We start from the raw sequence: 13175 nt of genomic DNA, 5'->3' as shown, positions 1-13175 counted from the left end.
TGTTTCGTTGTGTGAAGGACTTTGGGTGAAAGGCGGAAAATGGGCGTATGTAGGTTACCAGCGCGATAGAGCTATGTCACGGTCATTGGGGGTCGTGAGAGAGGCTGTTGACTTGGGCAGATGTGAGAGTCATCCATTCCCGACTACTACGAGGTGCGGCGGGTATAGAGAATTGTCGCCGTCCCAAAAAGGTTGAGGGGGATCGTCTTCCCTTCGCCGCCGACAGGGTCAGTACAGGAAGGTAGCAACATTTTGGGTTTTGTTTGTGTATGTCGTACACTCGTTTGAGTAGGACTGAACATTTGAAAGCGTCAACCGTCGGTATTGCGATATCGATGCCGTTCTTCATAATCAGTGAATCGTCGCTACTAGTGATACATGTTAACAGATCTAGTACAGCCTACTTGAGTTCTGACGCATCCTCCCGACACTTTCTGATATTGAGCGATCAATCAAAGTAACTTAACTTTAGCTAGCAAAACGATGAATACCAAATTTTACTCCGACAGAGGGAGGAGACCACTCACCCTGATGTACAACTGCCAAAAAAAAAATCAATGACGACCTAGTAACCCAAATGCAAATTAGAGACTCACAGCCTTTTTCACCCTTTGAATTAATCACCATGTATACTGGGTAAGACATTCTTCCAACAACTTGAAGCATCAACTTCAGACGGTTGACAAAGTGGTAGAAAAGGAGAGAAATGAGTACCGTCAGTGACGATAACTCCGTCTGTGTGAACGATCTCATCTTTGTTTGTTGATAGCCAGGTGGGAGAAAATAATGCTTTGTAGTCTGTGGTGGGAAAGGCTGAGAATTGCATTATCTCATGAAATGTTACTCACTGTAAGTCGAAGTTAACTGACCACGTTTCGTGAATTTCGAATCGGTCGCAAGGGCAACAGGATTGCCTTCATCACTACCTGGATAAGTTTTATTTTGGAAGGATATGACGTCGGTGTCACTCATGAGTATATCCTTATCCTTGTAGAGCGCATGACCCTGCGTGACTCGGAGGCCTTCAAATTTTGCGATGCATGCTTTCAAAGATCCAGCGGTGTGAGGGGGAGCGATGAAGAGGGTGTTGATGCGTCCTAACGAGATATCACTCTTGTCAAAGGACGTCTTTGCCTTTTCATCTCCTTTTCCACCTGATAAGTAAACGCGATAGTATACTGTTGAGCTGATGAGTGCACTATGTGAGTAAAAGACATCGACAAGACTTGCCGTAATTGATCTCGGTATTATCAGAGCGTTCCGGCAGCTTCTCTAACTGCGCGGCGGCCTCCTCGGTCCTCATTTCGGACTCGACAACCAACGCGATCGGATCCTGTTCGGACAGGCCTGGCCCTGAAGGACCCTCCAAAGAGAGGCGGGCAGAGTCGTCTTTGGGTGCTGAGCTGGAGAGCGGTGTAAAGAGACGTGCCTTGTCGGGCTCCGAAAGGCCCTCAAGTTCGCACAGGGACAGCTTGATAGATGCCACGGTATAAGGAGGGGAAAAGGACTTCGTTGGAATACGACCAATGAAACGGTCGTTCTTGTAGAGAGGGTGTTTTGATTCGAATGCGCCTAGTTTGGTGTATAGACGGTAGTATACTGCGTGAATGGGTTAGGTCATTGAAGCCAGGAGTCGAGCTTTCGGGATGGGGCGCACCGTAGTCAGGACCCGTGCTTTTCGTGGACTTTTCATCCTTAGATGCTAAATCTGCACCGTCTTTGCTGTGTGAAGAGGGAGTGGAACTGGACGTATGATCATGAGATTTGCCAATTAGCTCAGATGCCATTTTCTCTTGCGCTTCCTGCAACAATCTTAGTTGCAACTCCAAGTGGGCTAGTCTCTTGCTCTGTGCTGTCACTGTCACGCGGAGCTGGGCACACTCCTGCGCAAGTTCATCCGTTCTCGCCAACGCATCTTTCTCTTTCGTCTCCGAGTCGCTGGCATTGATGGATTTCAGCTCAGCAATTTCTTGGTCTGGATAACGGCGCTGAACAATGGGCACCAAGATAGTGCCGTAAATTAGTTGTGCAGGGGGCTTCTTTTGCACAGACTTGCGTCCCGGACCCTCAAACGGCGTCTCCTGTGGGATAGTAGAGAGATTGACGTTCTCCGAGGAAATGAAGAATACTAGATACCCCACGTCAATGTCGCTGCCTTCCTCTAGGCAATAGGTGAATGGGTTAACCCCGCCAGAGCCGTAGCCGAGGGTGAGAGAGCCACCACCTTGAGTGAGGGTGGGATAGGTTTCAAATTTACCGCTTGTTGGTGATTGGTAATATGTTTCTGGAGAAGGGGGTGGGTTAACGATGTCCAGTGGTAGTAAATATCATAACTTACGAATGCTAAAGTCGGTGTTGTCAAAGTAAAAGGCGTTGATGTAGAGATCGCGCTTGCTTTCGTTAGTAATTTTATATCCGTACATCGTCTCTTCTGACGCCACGACGCCAATGACACCGTCGGGCTGTAAGAGGTTGTCCCCAGTCGCCTTCAAAATTGGCTTTCCCGATATATCGTGATCACCTGTGGGTTTGAGAATATTGCATTCAATGGCGATGTGGGTGTCGACGAGAGTATTTTTGACCTCGCGGTTAAGATGCCACCAGAAATGAGCAGCGCCATGAAGGACCGGAATGATTTCCTTCGGGTCGTTTGCTACGGTATGAGGCATACGCGTCTGAGTCAAGCCGTACTCTGCGAGACGCGAATCGAAATTGTCAAACGCTATTCTGTTGTCCACAATCGAAAGGCCGAGTCTCGCCTTTTCCTTCTCTTTGACAAGCCGAATTTGCCTTTTTCCAGGATGTAACTCCTGCATCATTGTCGCCAAAGTCTCATACAATCTGATAAGTCTTTCGTCGAGCGAAGCAAACACTAGAAGATCCTCTGGTTCCCCGGCTTTCGTTTGCAAAACGCAAGAAGTTGGGGAAAGAGGGGTGACGGCAGCGCTGGGCTCACGTCTGGTCAGTGTTGTGGTGAATGGGCGAATGTCGGCCGCAGAAGCAACAACGAAGACACAGAGGGAGGATGAGTCGTCAATGGCGAGACTGTCGTTGTATAGACTGAATTCAGATCCCTCTGTGACACCATGTGCAGATCCGGCTTGCATCTCGTATTCTGAGTCCTTCATCTTGATAGGGAAACATACACGTCCTGTTGTAGGTGCTCTGGAGTCGAAAATGATGCGATTTTGGTTCACCCCTTCGCACTGGGGGTTTTGGCTGTGGAAACGACATCAGTCTTGGAGATATCTCAGTTGGTTAGACTTACAATGGTATCTTGTCCATTCTCTCAAGAAGAGAGGCATATGTAAGTTTATCCGCGCCCACCGATTTGAGAGTAGGAAGGAAGGCTTGGGTGAACGGCCCACCATTGACAGCGTCACGCGCTTTTTCTTTTTGTGTGCATGCTGCCAAGAGGACGTGGTTGGCTAATCCGCTTCTGGTATATTCTGGTGCAGTGCTCGATCCACGGGACCCGCTGGCGGTAGACCAGATATCACGGTCAAGGTCCTTTGGTATAGATTGTTTCATACGTTCGCTAAGGCCGCGGATGTTACGACTTCCTCGCGTCCCGGAGCCTGAATGGCAGCAGTCGAAGATGACGGTCTAAACGAGATTTGTGTCATCCATATCAAGGGTAGGTCAAGAGAAATTTCTTACTATATTGTCCCCATGTTGATTCGCTATTCCGTTCAGTAACGCTGCGAGAGTATGATCGGGGATTCCGTGTACCTCCTTTCCAGGATCGATGCAGTAGTCCTGCGGGATGATCATCTGTATCTGATTGTTTACGTCTCCAGAAGGCCAGCCAGTCGGAGCGTCAGTTTCGTCGCCATGTCCTGCAAAGTAAATCAAGATCGGGTCGTTCTTTTTGATACGCTTGTCGGTTTGAATTTCCTTGAACGCGTCGAGGATGTCGGCGCGCTTGGCTTTCTTGTTAGTCAGGAAGCGGATATGTGAATCGGGAACTTTCAAGTCTTGAAGTAGATAGTTGCGCACGTCCTTAGCATCCTTCTTACACCCCCTCAGAGGCTCGGATTTGTACTTATTAATGCCGATGATGAGAGCAAACAATGTCTTGCTCGCTCTAGATCATTGTAAGTAGTGTCTGACCACTGGTTGAAGTGCAAATTCTCACTGATCTGGGACAGTGATAATTGGTGGGGGCCGGCCGCGGGAAGCTGATTCTATGACCGGACCACTGATGTGAAATTGATGAGAGTTATTAGTGTTGAATCTGACGCCGTGGACTCACGTTGGCTCTGGGCTAATCACCTCTATGGAGTTTTGAGTGACTGAGCGACGCCTATCAAGTAAACGTCAGGGTTGAAATGTCTAAGCAGAACGCCATGAACGTACTGTGATCCAAGGTACCAGAATAGGTCGGCATAGCTGGAGACAGAGACTTTGAGAGAGCTGAGAAACATAGGATGATCAGGAATATTTGCGTGAGAAATTCGAGATGAAAAGCACTGTGTTTTATACTATCTTGTAAAGAGGCCGAGGGGGTAGGACTTTGTCATTAAAAGTGATCTGCACTTATCCTTGCATAGCTCGCGTTTTTGATGGATGACACGACGCAAGTTGGGGTACGCTCTATCTCCAAAGTAGATTTCATTTCGTGAATGCCAAATGGCCGTTCCTTAGCGCTCAGATTAGTTATCATTTCACAATACATTGACATACATACATAGACTGATCGATTTGATCGAGATCAGTGCACTGTGGGTGATGGAGATAGGTGCACAGTCGACGACTTTGCTCTGGCGTGTTTCGAGCATGATTCTCAGTGGCTTAACAGCCCAAGAGCATTTGCGCCGTCAAAGAGCGACAGTGAGCACGACTTGTGAGGTTTGCTTCAAAAATCGATTTCCCTACGTTCAAAGCATAGGATGCCCAAAGCGCTTGATAGGTGAAGTTTCATTGCAGAAAACAAGAGCAGTTTGTGGGTCTGACTCACTACGATGTTCATATGACTGATGCAGTAAGCGGCGTCCGTGAGCAAAATGAATCAGTGATGCCGAGCATTGCAGAGAGGCTAGATATGACGGAGATGACTCCGAGATGGTCGTAGTAGAGGGCTGTCATCACTACTCCCGCAGCTGTGCCAAAGCAAACACCCACGAAGGGACTCGGCAAAACCAGAGTGCCTATGGTGCGGTGCTGAAGCCCCAACGAAGCCAGACGAGGTTGTAGTGGAAATGAGACGAGACCGTTGACTGGTTGGTATGGCTTGGGGAGGCCCCAAACGTAGGCCAATGACGGCGAAGGCGATTCCCTCGCAGGAAGCGCAGTGGGGTGCTTTCTGTAGTTGGTAGATGATGTAACAGATGGTGGAGATGGTCGTCATCTGTACTTCGTGAACACTGTGAGGTGTGTTAGAGATTTGAATAAGGGAAATAGAAAACATGGCCTGACGTGCGTACCCCAGCCTCAGAAAAAGGATAAAAAAGTGAGCAGGCGCGGGGCGCGAGGGGAATCTGAAAGTGGGCACATGCCCGAAGTGGATGGCGCGGTCCTTCTCTCCGAGTCCTAGTACTCACTGGCGTTGCTCACAGCCAGATGAGTAACGGTAAACGGACAGGTGCCTCGGGCACAGTGAGCATTAGTCTCTCCTAGACAGACTTCAATATAGAATGGCACAATGTTTTTAGCCTTTTGATGGCTGAGTAAGGCTGACACAGCGATGACTAAGGCTGACCGATGATGACTAAGGCTGACAAATTCTTATATAATCACTCTGAACCTCACATCTTTATATTGAGCTTGACCACACCTACCCTTTTCAACTCCAGGAAAATATTTCTTTGTAGCTCATCCATGTTTATAGACCCTCTATGAATTGCTTGAGATTTGTAGGCATGTAGAGTTGTAAATTCTAATTTCTGCATAACCTTTCTTACATTGCCTGCTCTTTGTGGTTAAACCTATCCTGCTCAACAGGTAAAAAATATCTATCGTTGTGGTAGGTGACCCACCACAATTTCTATCATGTTTGAGTTTCTTTTTTTCTCCCCTCTTGCATGTAAAATATTTAATTTCTGTGCATAGCAAGGCTCCAGAGAGAGACTTGGGAATGCTTCCTGAAACATCCCATCTATAAATGAGGGTTATCATCATATCTGAGTATGTTGGATGGGTTTGCTGTTTTATGCCAGAATTTTACCCCTGCACCCCGGCTCTTCATTGAGGATGTGGGATCTTCATGTGCACCTCTCAAAGCTATCTATTGTATTCCATCTAACATATCAGAAATGTGAACATAATTGAATACATCAGCAAGATCACGATTTACTTATCTACTTTTTCCCACTTTTTGACTGGCCACAAGTCAAAAAGCTGGAAAGCTGGAAATGTATCTATCAAACTAAAACCCATGATGACCTGTGTGCATTCAAAAATAGTGGTTTTTCAGGGTACTGAGCCTGGCTTTTTGTATTTGCAGCTTTTCTGCTTTTTCCAACTTTTTGATGGCTTTTTCCGGCTTTTTCCGGCTTCTACAAGTAGAAAAAGTAAAACACGAAAGTACTGATGTATGTGGCTGGAATTTCCAAGATTTCTTTTTTTGTAACTCAGGAGGTTGCTTATAATTGAATATTCTCAATAGGCCTGCAGTTAAACATTAATATGTATAATAAAAATGTATAATTGGAGAGTTGTGAATCCTCCAGGTAAATGGGGGCTGAGGCAGCTGATTTGGGAGAGGACAAGGAAGTTCAATAAATATAAGTAAAGATTTAGTCAATTTAGTCCATAGAGATGAAAAACCCAGGCAGAGATCATCTAATTTTTCAAAACCACTACAAGTCTCTACTATCTGGCTCAAGAGAATTTTGGGGAAGCTGAGGAAGTAGGGAGGGTCATGTTAAAAATATATTTATTGTACATATTGGTGTCTTATGGGTTTGCAGTACAAAAATATGAAAAACATTGGGGCAGGGTAGGGTAGTAAGGGGTGTAAAGTCAGAAGTAGGAGGACCATTTATAAAAGATATGTAAAAAATATTCAAGGCTCTGTTTAATGATTTGAATTTGCAAGATAATATTTGAAAAGACTTGGATTAGAGGGCCTGCCCCCAGCATGGGAGCAGCCAAGTTATTGGTCATGTGGAAGTGGGGGTTGGAGCCCAACAGGCTGTGGACTTGGCACATACAGAGATTAGAATAATTCAACTAATCATCAAAAAGTTTCTCTCTGTGATGAAAATTTTATTGTATATGGAGATGGAGCATTCATTTACACCAACATATAAAGATTAGAATTAAGAATGTACATGGGGATTGGGATTCAAGATGTGTACTGGGGGGTCCAGGGGGCTTGCCCCTGGCAAGCCGTGACCCGCAGTGAAGGAACGGCTGAGCGTTAGCGAGCACCGTGCCATAGGCGCAGGTCTTAGGCTCGTCTATATAGAATGGCAGAAAGATTTTAACCTTTTGATGGCTGAGTAAGGCTGACACAGCGATGACTAAGGCTGGCCAATGATGACTAAGGCTGACAAATTCTTATATAATCACTCTGAACCTCACATCTTTATATTGAGCTTGACCCAAGGGGGTCCTAGGATTAAAAAAATAGACCCAGGGTCGATTTTTTTTAAAGCCTTGACTGGCTTGACCTACCTACCTATGTAATCAGGCACATGTCCATATATAGTAATATGGCATCATCATTTTGATCACTTTGTCCCAGATGCCTTGCAAACCCAATTTTGTGAAACTATTTCCTACCAAATGCAATGTGGATGATACTGGAATATAAGTGAGTTGACTTGTAACTTTTATTGTATGCAACATATTTCAATGTTGGCAAGTCTGGCTTATCCAAGTTTTTTGCAATTGAGGCATAAGAACAAGCTTCAAAACAACTTGCCAGTAACTTGTAAGTGGTATTTAGTGACTGTATTTCTTTGGTTGTGCCAGCTTACATTTTCCCCCCTTCAGATGGGTTTTGTGGCATTGACACTTGGCAGAGATTAGATAAGATTGAAGAAATATTATTTAATGCCTCAATATCATTGAATTCAGACTGATCTACATGTTTTGGAGCACACTAGCACTGCTAACCTGCAGGGAATGGCCTTCCAGGCTGTTTTTAGACCATTCTGTAGAGGGTTCCATTTTTTTTTTCTCAGCCAGAGGCTGACCTACCTACCCAACCCCCGGTCGGACTTTGGAATCCTAAGACCCCCTTGGCTTGACCCCACCTACCCTCTTCAACTCCAGAAAAATATCTCTTCATAGCTCATCCATGTTTATAGACCCTCTACAAATTGCTTGAGATTTTTTAGGCATGTAGAGTTGTAAATTCTAATTTCTGCACAAACTTTTTTACATTGCCTGCTCTTTGTGTTGAACCTATCAGTTCTGCTCCACAGGTAAAAAATATCTATCATTGTGGTAGTGACCCACCACAACTTCTATCATGTTTGAGTTTCTTTTTTTCTCCCCTCTTGCATGTACAATATTTGATTTCTGTGCATAGCAAGGCTCCAGAGAGAGACTTGGGAATGCTTCCTGAAACATCCCATCTATAAATGAGGGTTATCATCATATCTGAGTATGTTGGATGGGTTTGCTGTTTTATGCCAGAATTTTACCCCTGCACCCCGGCTCTTCATTGAGGATGTGGGATCTTCATGTGCACCTCTCAAAGCTATCTATTGTATTCCATCTAACAATATATCAGAAATGTGAATGTAACTGAATATGTGGCTGGAATGTCAAAGATTTCTTTTTTGTAACTTAGGAGGTTGCTTATAATTGAATATTCTGAATAGTGTTGGAATTTCAAGCGCATCACGTTCGTGGAAACAATGATTGCATTGTTCCATGATAACTCCTCCATCATTCCGTAGTCATTTTGTGCTTCATGTGACAGGGATTATTTCAAGTTAGACTACGTATTTAGGTAGCTAGTTACAAGATGAAGACCTCGCGCATTTGCGAGGGTCCCTATCTACCCGAGTGAATGAGATGACACATTCATTTCAACACAAACGCGCATTATACCCTCACTGCTTATCCAATATCCCATCTCCTACCTGACGCACTTGTTCGTGTGCCGTTGACTGAGCTATCACCCCACAGGTTGCAGAACCTATATATCTGCAGAGGATGGCCACAGCCCGATATCACTGCAGAAGAACCGAAGATATTGAAGAACTTGAAGATCAACTCACCTTTTCCCTTGCTACGATAATCCCCACTTCTCACCATGACTGACACCACTGTTCATTTCCCAAATCTCAATGACTCCAACTATGCCGAGTGGTCTGTTCGGATGGAGGCCATCCTCGTCCGGCGGGGTCTGTGGTCTATGGTCAAGATTCCAATTTCAGGGGTAGACGCAGAGGGGGGGGTAAAAGCCGTATCGACGATTGCAGCCGAGCTGGAGAGTGCGATGAAGAGACGAGATGCTGGAAAGATGGACGAAGCTCATGCGGAAATGATTTTGCGTGTTGATGATGGTCAGTTGTCACACATGTGCTCCTGAGACCCACTCGAGATCTGGGAGACCCTGGAGTGCGTCCACTGAGTGGCTGGCTTTGCGATGAGTTTGGCCCTTCAACGACGCTTCTTAACTGCGAAGAAGGGCGATGGACAGTCAATGCAGGCGTGGATTGGGCATATCCAGGGCCTCATCTTTTGTATGGAGCAATCTGGTGTCGACGTCAGCGATCAGGACAAGATACTGGCACTCACAATGGGACTTCCCCCTTCGTACGACCCTGTCATCATTAACTTCGACGCCACCCCTTCCAAGTTGCTCACCTTGAACAATGTTATCGCGCGTCTTCTGAATGAGGAAGTACGCCAAACCAGCAACTCAAACGTTACGAAGGACCCAGAGGAACGTGATGAAGCAATGACGGTTACAGGGGGAGGCAAGGGTGGTCATGGTGCGCGGAACAATGCAGGAGCCGATGTCACGTGTTTTTTCTGTGGTGAAAAGGGGCACTTCAAGTCTGATTGTCCAGAGAAGCGAGCCTGGGAGAAGTCGAAGAAATCGAAGGGCGAGGCGGCGGCAGTTTTTTGTGATTCCGATTTTGAAGATGATGTTGCGTTTTGAAGACAGGTGGAGTGTTGCAGGATTTTGGCAGGATTGTCTTTTTTGTTGAGCTTCCGGGGGTGTGTTTCTTTCTTCTGTTTGCTTCGAGTCCGTGTTGCGCTTGCGGGGGTGTGTTGGAATTTCAAGCGCATCACGTTCGTGGAAACAATGATTGCATTGTTCCATGATAACTCCTCCATCATTCCATAGTCATTTTGTGCTTCATGTGACAGGGATTATTTCAAATTAGACTATGTATTTAGGTAGCTAGTTACAAGATGAAGACCTCACCCGTTTGCGAGGGTCCCTATCTACCCAAGTGAATGAGACGACACGTTCATTTCAACAAATAGGCCTGCAGTTATACATTAATATGGATGATAAAAATATATAATTGGAGAATTGTGAATCCTCCAGGTAAATGGGGGCTGAGGGAGCTGATTTGGGAGAGGACAGAGGAAGTTCAATAAATATAAGTAAAGATTTAGTCAATTTAGTCCATAGAGATGAGAAACCCAGGAAGAGATCATCTAATTTTTCAAAATCACTACAAGTCTCTACTTTCTGGCCAAAGAGAATTTTGGGGAAGCTGAGGAGGTAGGGAGGGTCATGTTAAAAATATATTTATTGTACATATTGGTATTTTGCAGTTCAAAAATATGAGAAACATTGGAGCAGGGTAGGGTAGTAGGGGGTGTAAAGTTGAAAGACATGTAAAAAATATTCAAGACTCTGTTTAATGATTTGAATTTGCAACATAATATTTGAAAAGACTTGGATTAGAGGGCCTGCCCCCAGCACAGGACCAGCCAAGTTATTGGTCATGTGGAAGCAGGGGTTGGGGCCCAACAGGCTGTGGACTTGGCACATACAGAGATTAGAATAATTCAAATAATCATTCTTATGAAGTTTCTCACTGTGATGAAAAATTTATTGTATATGGAGATGGAGCATTCATTTACACCAACATATAAAGATTAGAATTAAGAATGTACATGGGATTGAGATTGAAGATGAGTACTGAAACTGGGATTAAAGATGTGTACCAGGGGGTCCAAGGGGCTTGCCCCTGGCGAGCTGTGACCCATGCTGAAGGAACGGCCGAGCGCCATGCCATAGGCATGGGTCTAAAGCTCATTATGTGAAGTTCACGATAATATGAAGTCTGTTATTTACCACACCCCCAAAACCGTGTTAGAAAATGTTTATGTAATCTTCGGACTTTGAAACCGCATCACGTCATTATTGCCTCCTTGCTGTTTGCTCTCAACATGATATCTCATGCATTTCTATTCCAATACACCTTAAACGTGATGTTATACTTCTTTACTTTTGGTGAATTCATTTGCCAAATTGAACGATGTTCAGATAACCACACCTTTCGACCACACTCATCACTTGATGGCTTGCATCTGTCTCCAACACTCAACACATTGCTTATCATGATCCAATTTCATTTCCCATCAAATTTCAGCCGCATTCTTCACGACTCATGGGCTTACTACTCGAGTCACATATCAGCGCTCTTCAATTTCATCATTTAAATCTATATGTCGATCACAGTGCAACGAAATACCTCACAAGAACCACTCTAGTAGCCAAGTGACGTGAAAAACGGCAGGCCACAAGAGCTTTAAACAACAACGACATGGCCCTATCTTATTTGATCCGGTCACTGAACCTTCGGAAGAAACGGTTAACGAACTTCAAACAACAAGTGCCAGGCTCAAAGATATGATGAATGCGGCAAAGCGGCAACAATGAGCTCCTAAATCTGCTCAGCTCAGTGTTGCACAAGTCCTTCAAGACTACGGTTCACGGTCCCGGGACCCATACTCGCCGAATGGGCTTGTAGAAGTAGTGTTTGAAAGTCCGGTTAGGTTAGGTTATTGGGTGCCCAGGGGCTCTAACCGAGACCGAGACCGGTTAGGGTTCGTTCCCAGACCCAAAATAACCTAACTGGACCGAAGATAACCGATGAAAACCGGTTAGTTGCAGTTACTAACCGGTTAGGACCGAAAAAATAGAAAATCGATTAAAACAGCGTATATTTCTCATATTCCTTGCAGTAAACATTATTGCCATGCGTCGTAGCTTTAAAACAAGCCCAAGAACGCTAAATTCAGTGAAGAATTGACAATTTTATAATAATATTCTTGAAAGCCTACTATTTTAGCCAATAATTTAGAGATTTGACCATAACTCTGTCAGATTTTTAGTGTTTCTCATGCTTTTAGATGCGTTTTGAAGGGGTATAATAGGGTCGGTTGTAACCGGTCATAACCGGTTTTTTAACGGTTAGTTAACCGCAAAATAACCGGTTATTTCATTTCTAGAATTGACTAACCACTAACCGTGGTCCGGTTTTTTTGCGGTTAGGTCCGGTCTGGTCTCGGTTATTTTCCAGTTAATTAACCTAACTTCCAAGCACTATGTAGAAGGATCGTCTGAAGGTGGTATTGGAAAGAGAATGGAGGTCTGACGAGGTAGAGGATGAAAGATGACAGTAGACATTTGGAAGAAGATTTTACAGGCAGCGAAGCTCTGGAATTTGACAAACTGAGTGGAGATTGCTATGGGAAGGCTGAGAGGAAGTCTAGTGCTGCAGGAGCTTGGATTGTAGGCATTTTCTTGGGTGATCGGACGCTTTGAACGTTTTTATCGATATAAGGAAACAATTCAATGAGATATAAATTTCATTTGCAAGGCCAGGAGGAGTTTTGGGGCTATAAACGTGTCAAAGGGCCCAGAGGGACAAGGGAATATTGACGTGACACAGTTTCAAAGTCCGAAGATTACATAAACATTTTCTAACGCAGTTTTGGGGGCACGGTAAAAACAGGACTAAGGGTCTGTCTGGCAACCAGAATCCATTTTCATTCTCATTTTCATCTTCATTTGATGGCTGACAAATTGGGTCACACACCAAATTGGGCAACAACAATAACTGGGCTCCTTGCACAACCCACATTCTGTTGTTATATTTTCTATGTACAACACAGTAAGTTTCTACTGTCAGCTATAGCATGTATTTCTTTTCAACTTTTATTTTGCAAAAATCATGCATATTTACTTTATTCATGTAAATTACATACAACCAATCTGTATTTAAAATACCTACTTGTTG

At 44.7% G+C, this 13175-nt stretch overlaps 2 protein-coding genes across 2 annotated transcripts; one reads left to right on the top strand and one right to left on the bottom strand.

The window, feature by feature from the left end:
- Window positions 1–452: 452 nt before the first annotated feature.
- On the bottom strand, window positions 453–5822 carry LACBIDRAFT_321574 (uncharacterized protein; the record flags this gene model as incomplete). The annotated part of the gene is made up of 18 exons (XM_001874427.1): window positions 453–472; window positions 528–539; window positions 597–632; window positions 849–1154; window positions 1222–1572; window positions 1658–2284; window positions 2339–3219; window positions 3269–3606; window positions 3661–4087; window positions 4139–4201; window positions 4256–4306; window positions 4360–4416; window positions 4687–4793; window positions 4961–4976; window positions 5121–5366; window positions 5427–5538; window positions 5583–5655; window positions 5781–5822. 18 exons carry the CDS (start codon window positions 5820–5822, stop codon window positions 453–455), a joined length of 3765 nt encoding a protein of 1254 aa, XP_001874462.1.
- A 5539-nt stretch (window positions 5823–11361) lies between these two features.
- On the top strand, window positions 11362–12659 carry LACBIDRAFT_305090 (uncharacterized protein; the record flags this gene model as incomplete). The annotated part of the gene is made up of 2 exons (XM_001875002.1): window positions 11362–11899; window positions 12483–12659. The coding sequence occupies one exon, from the start codon at window positions 11362–11364 to the stop codon at window positions 11590–11592; it is 231 nt and encodes a 76-aa protein (XP_001875037.1). The 3' UTR covers window positions 11593–11899; window positions 12483–12659.
- Window positions 12660–13175: the final 516 nt, after the last annotated feature.

This window comes from Laccaria bicolor, genomic scaffold (genome assembly GCF_000143565.1).
Source record: "Laccaria bicolor S238N-H82 LACBIscaffold_2 genomic scaffold, whole genome shotgun sequence".
NCBI lineage: Eukaryota > Fungi > Basidiomycota > Agaricomycetes > Agaricales > Hydnangiaceae > Laccaria > Laccaria bicolor.
This window is presented reverse-complemented; position numbering and strand designations above follow the sequence as displayed.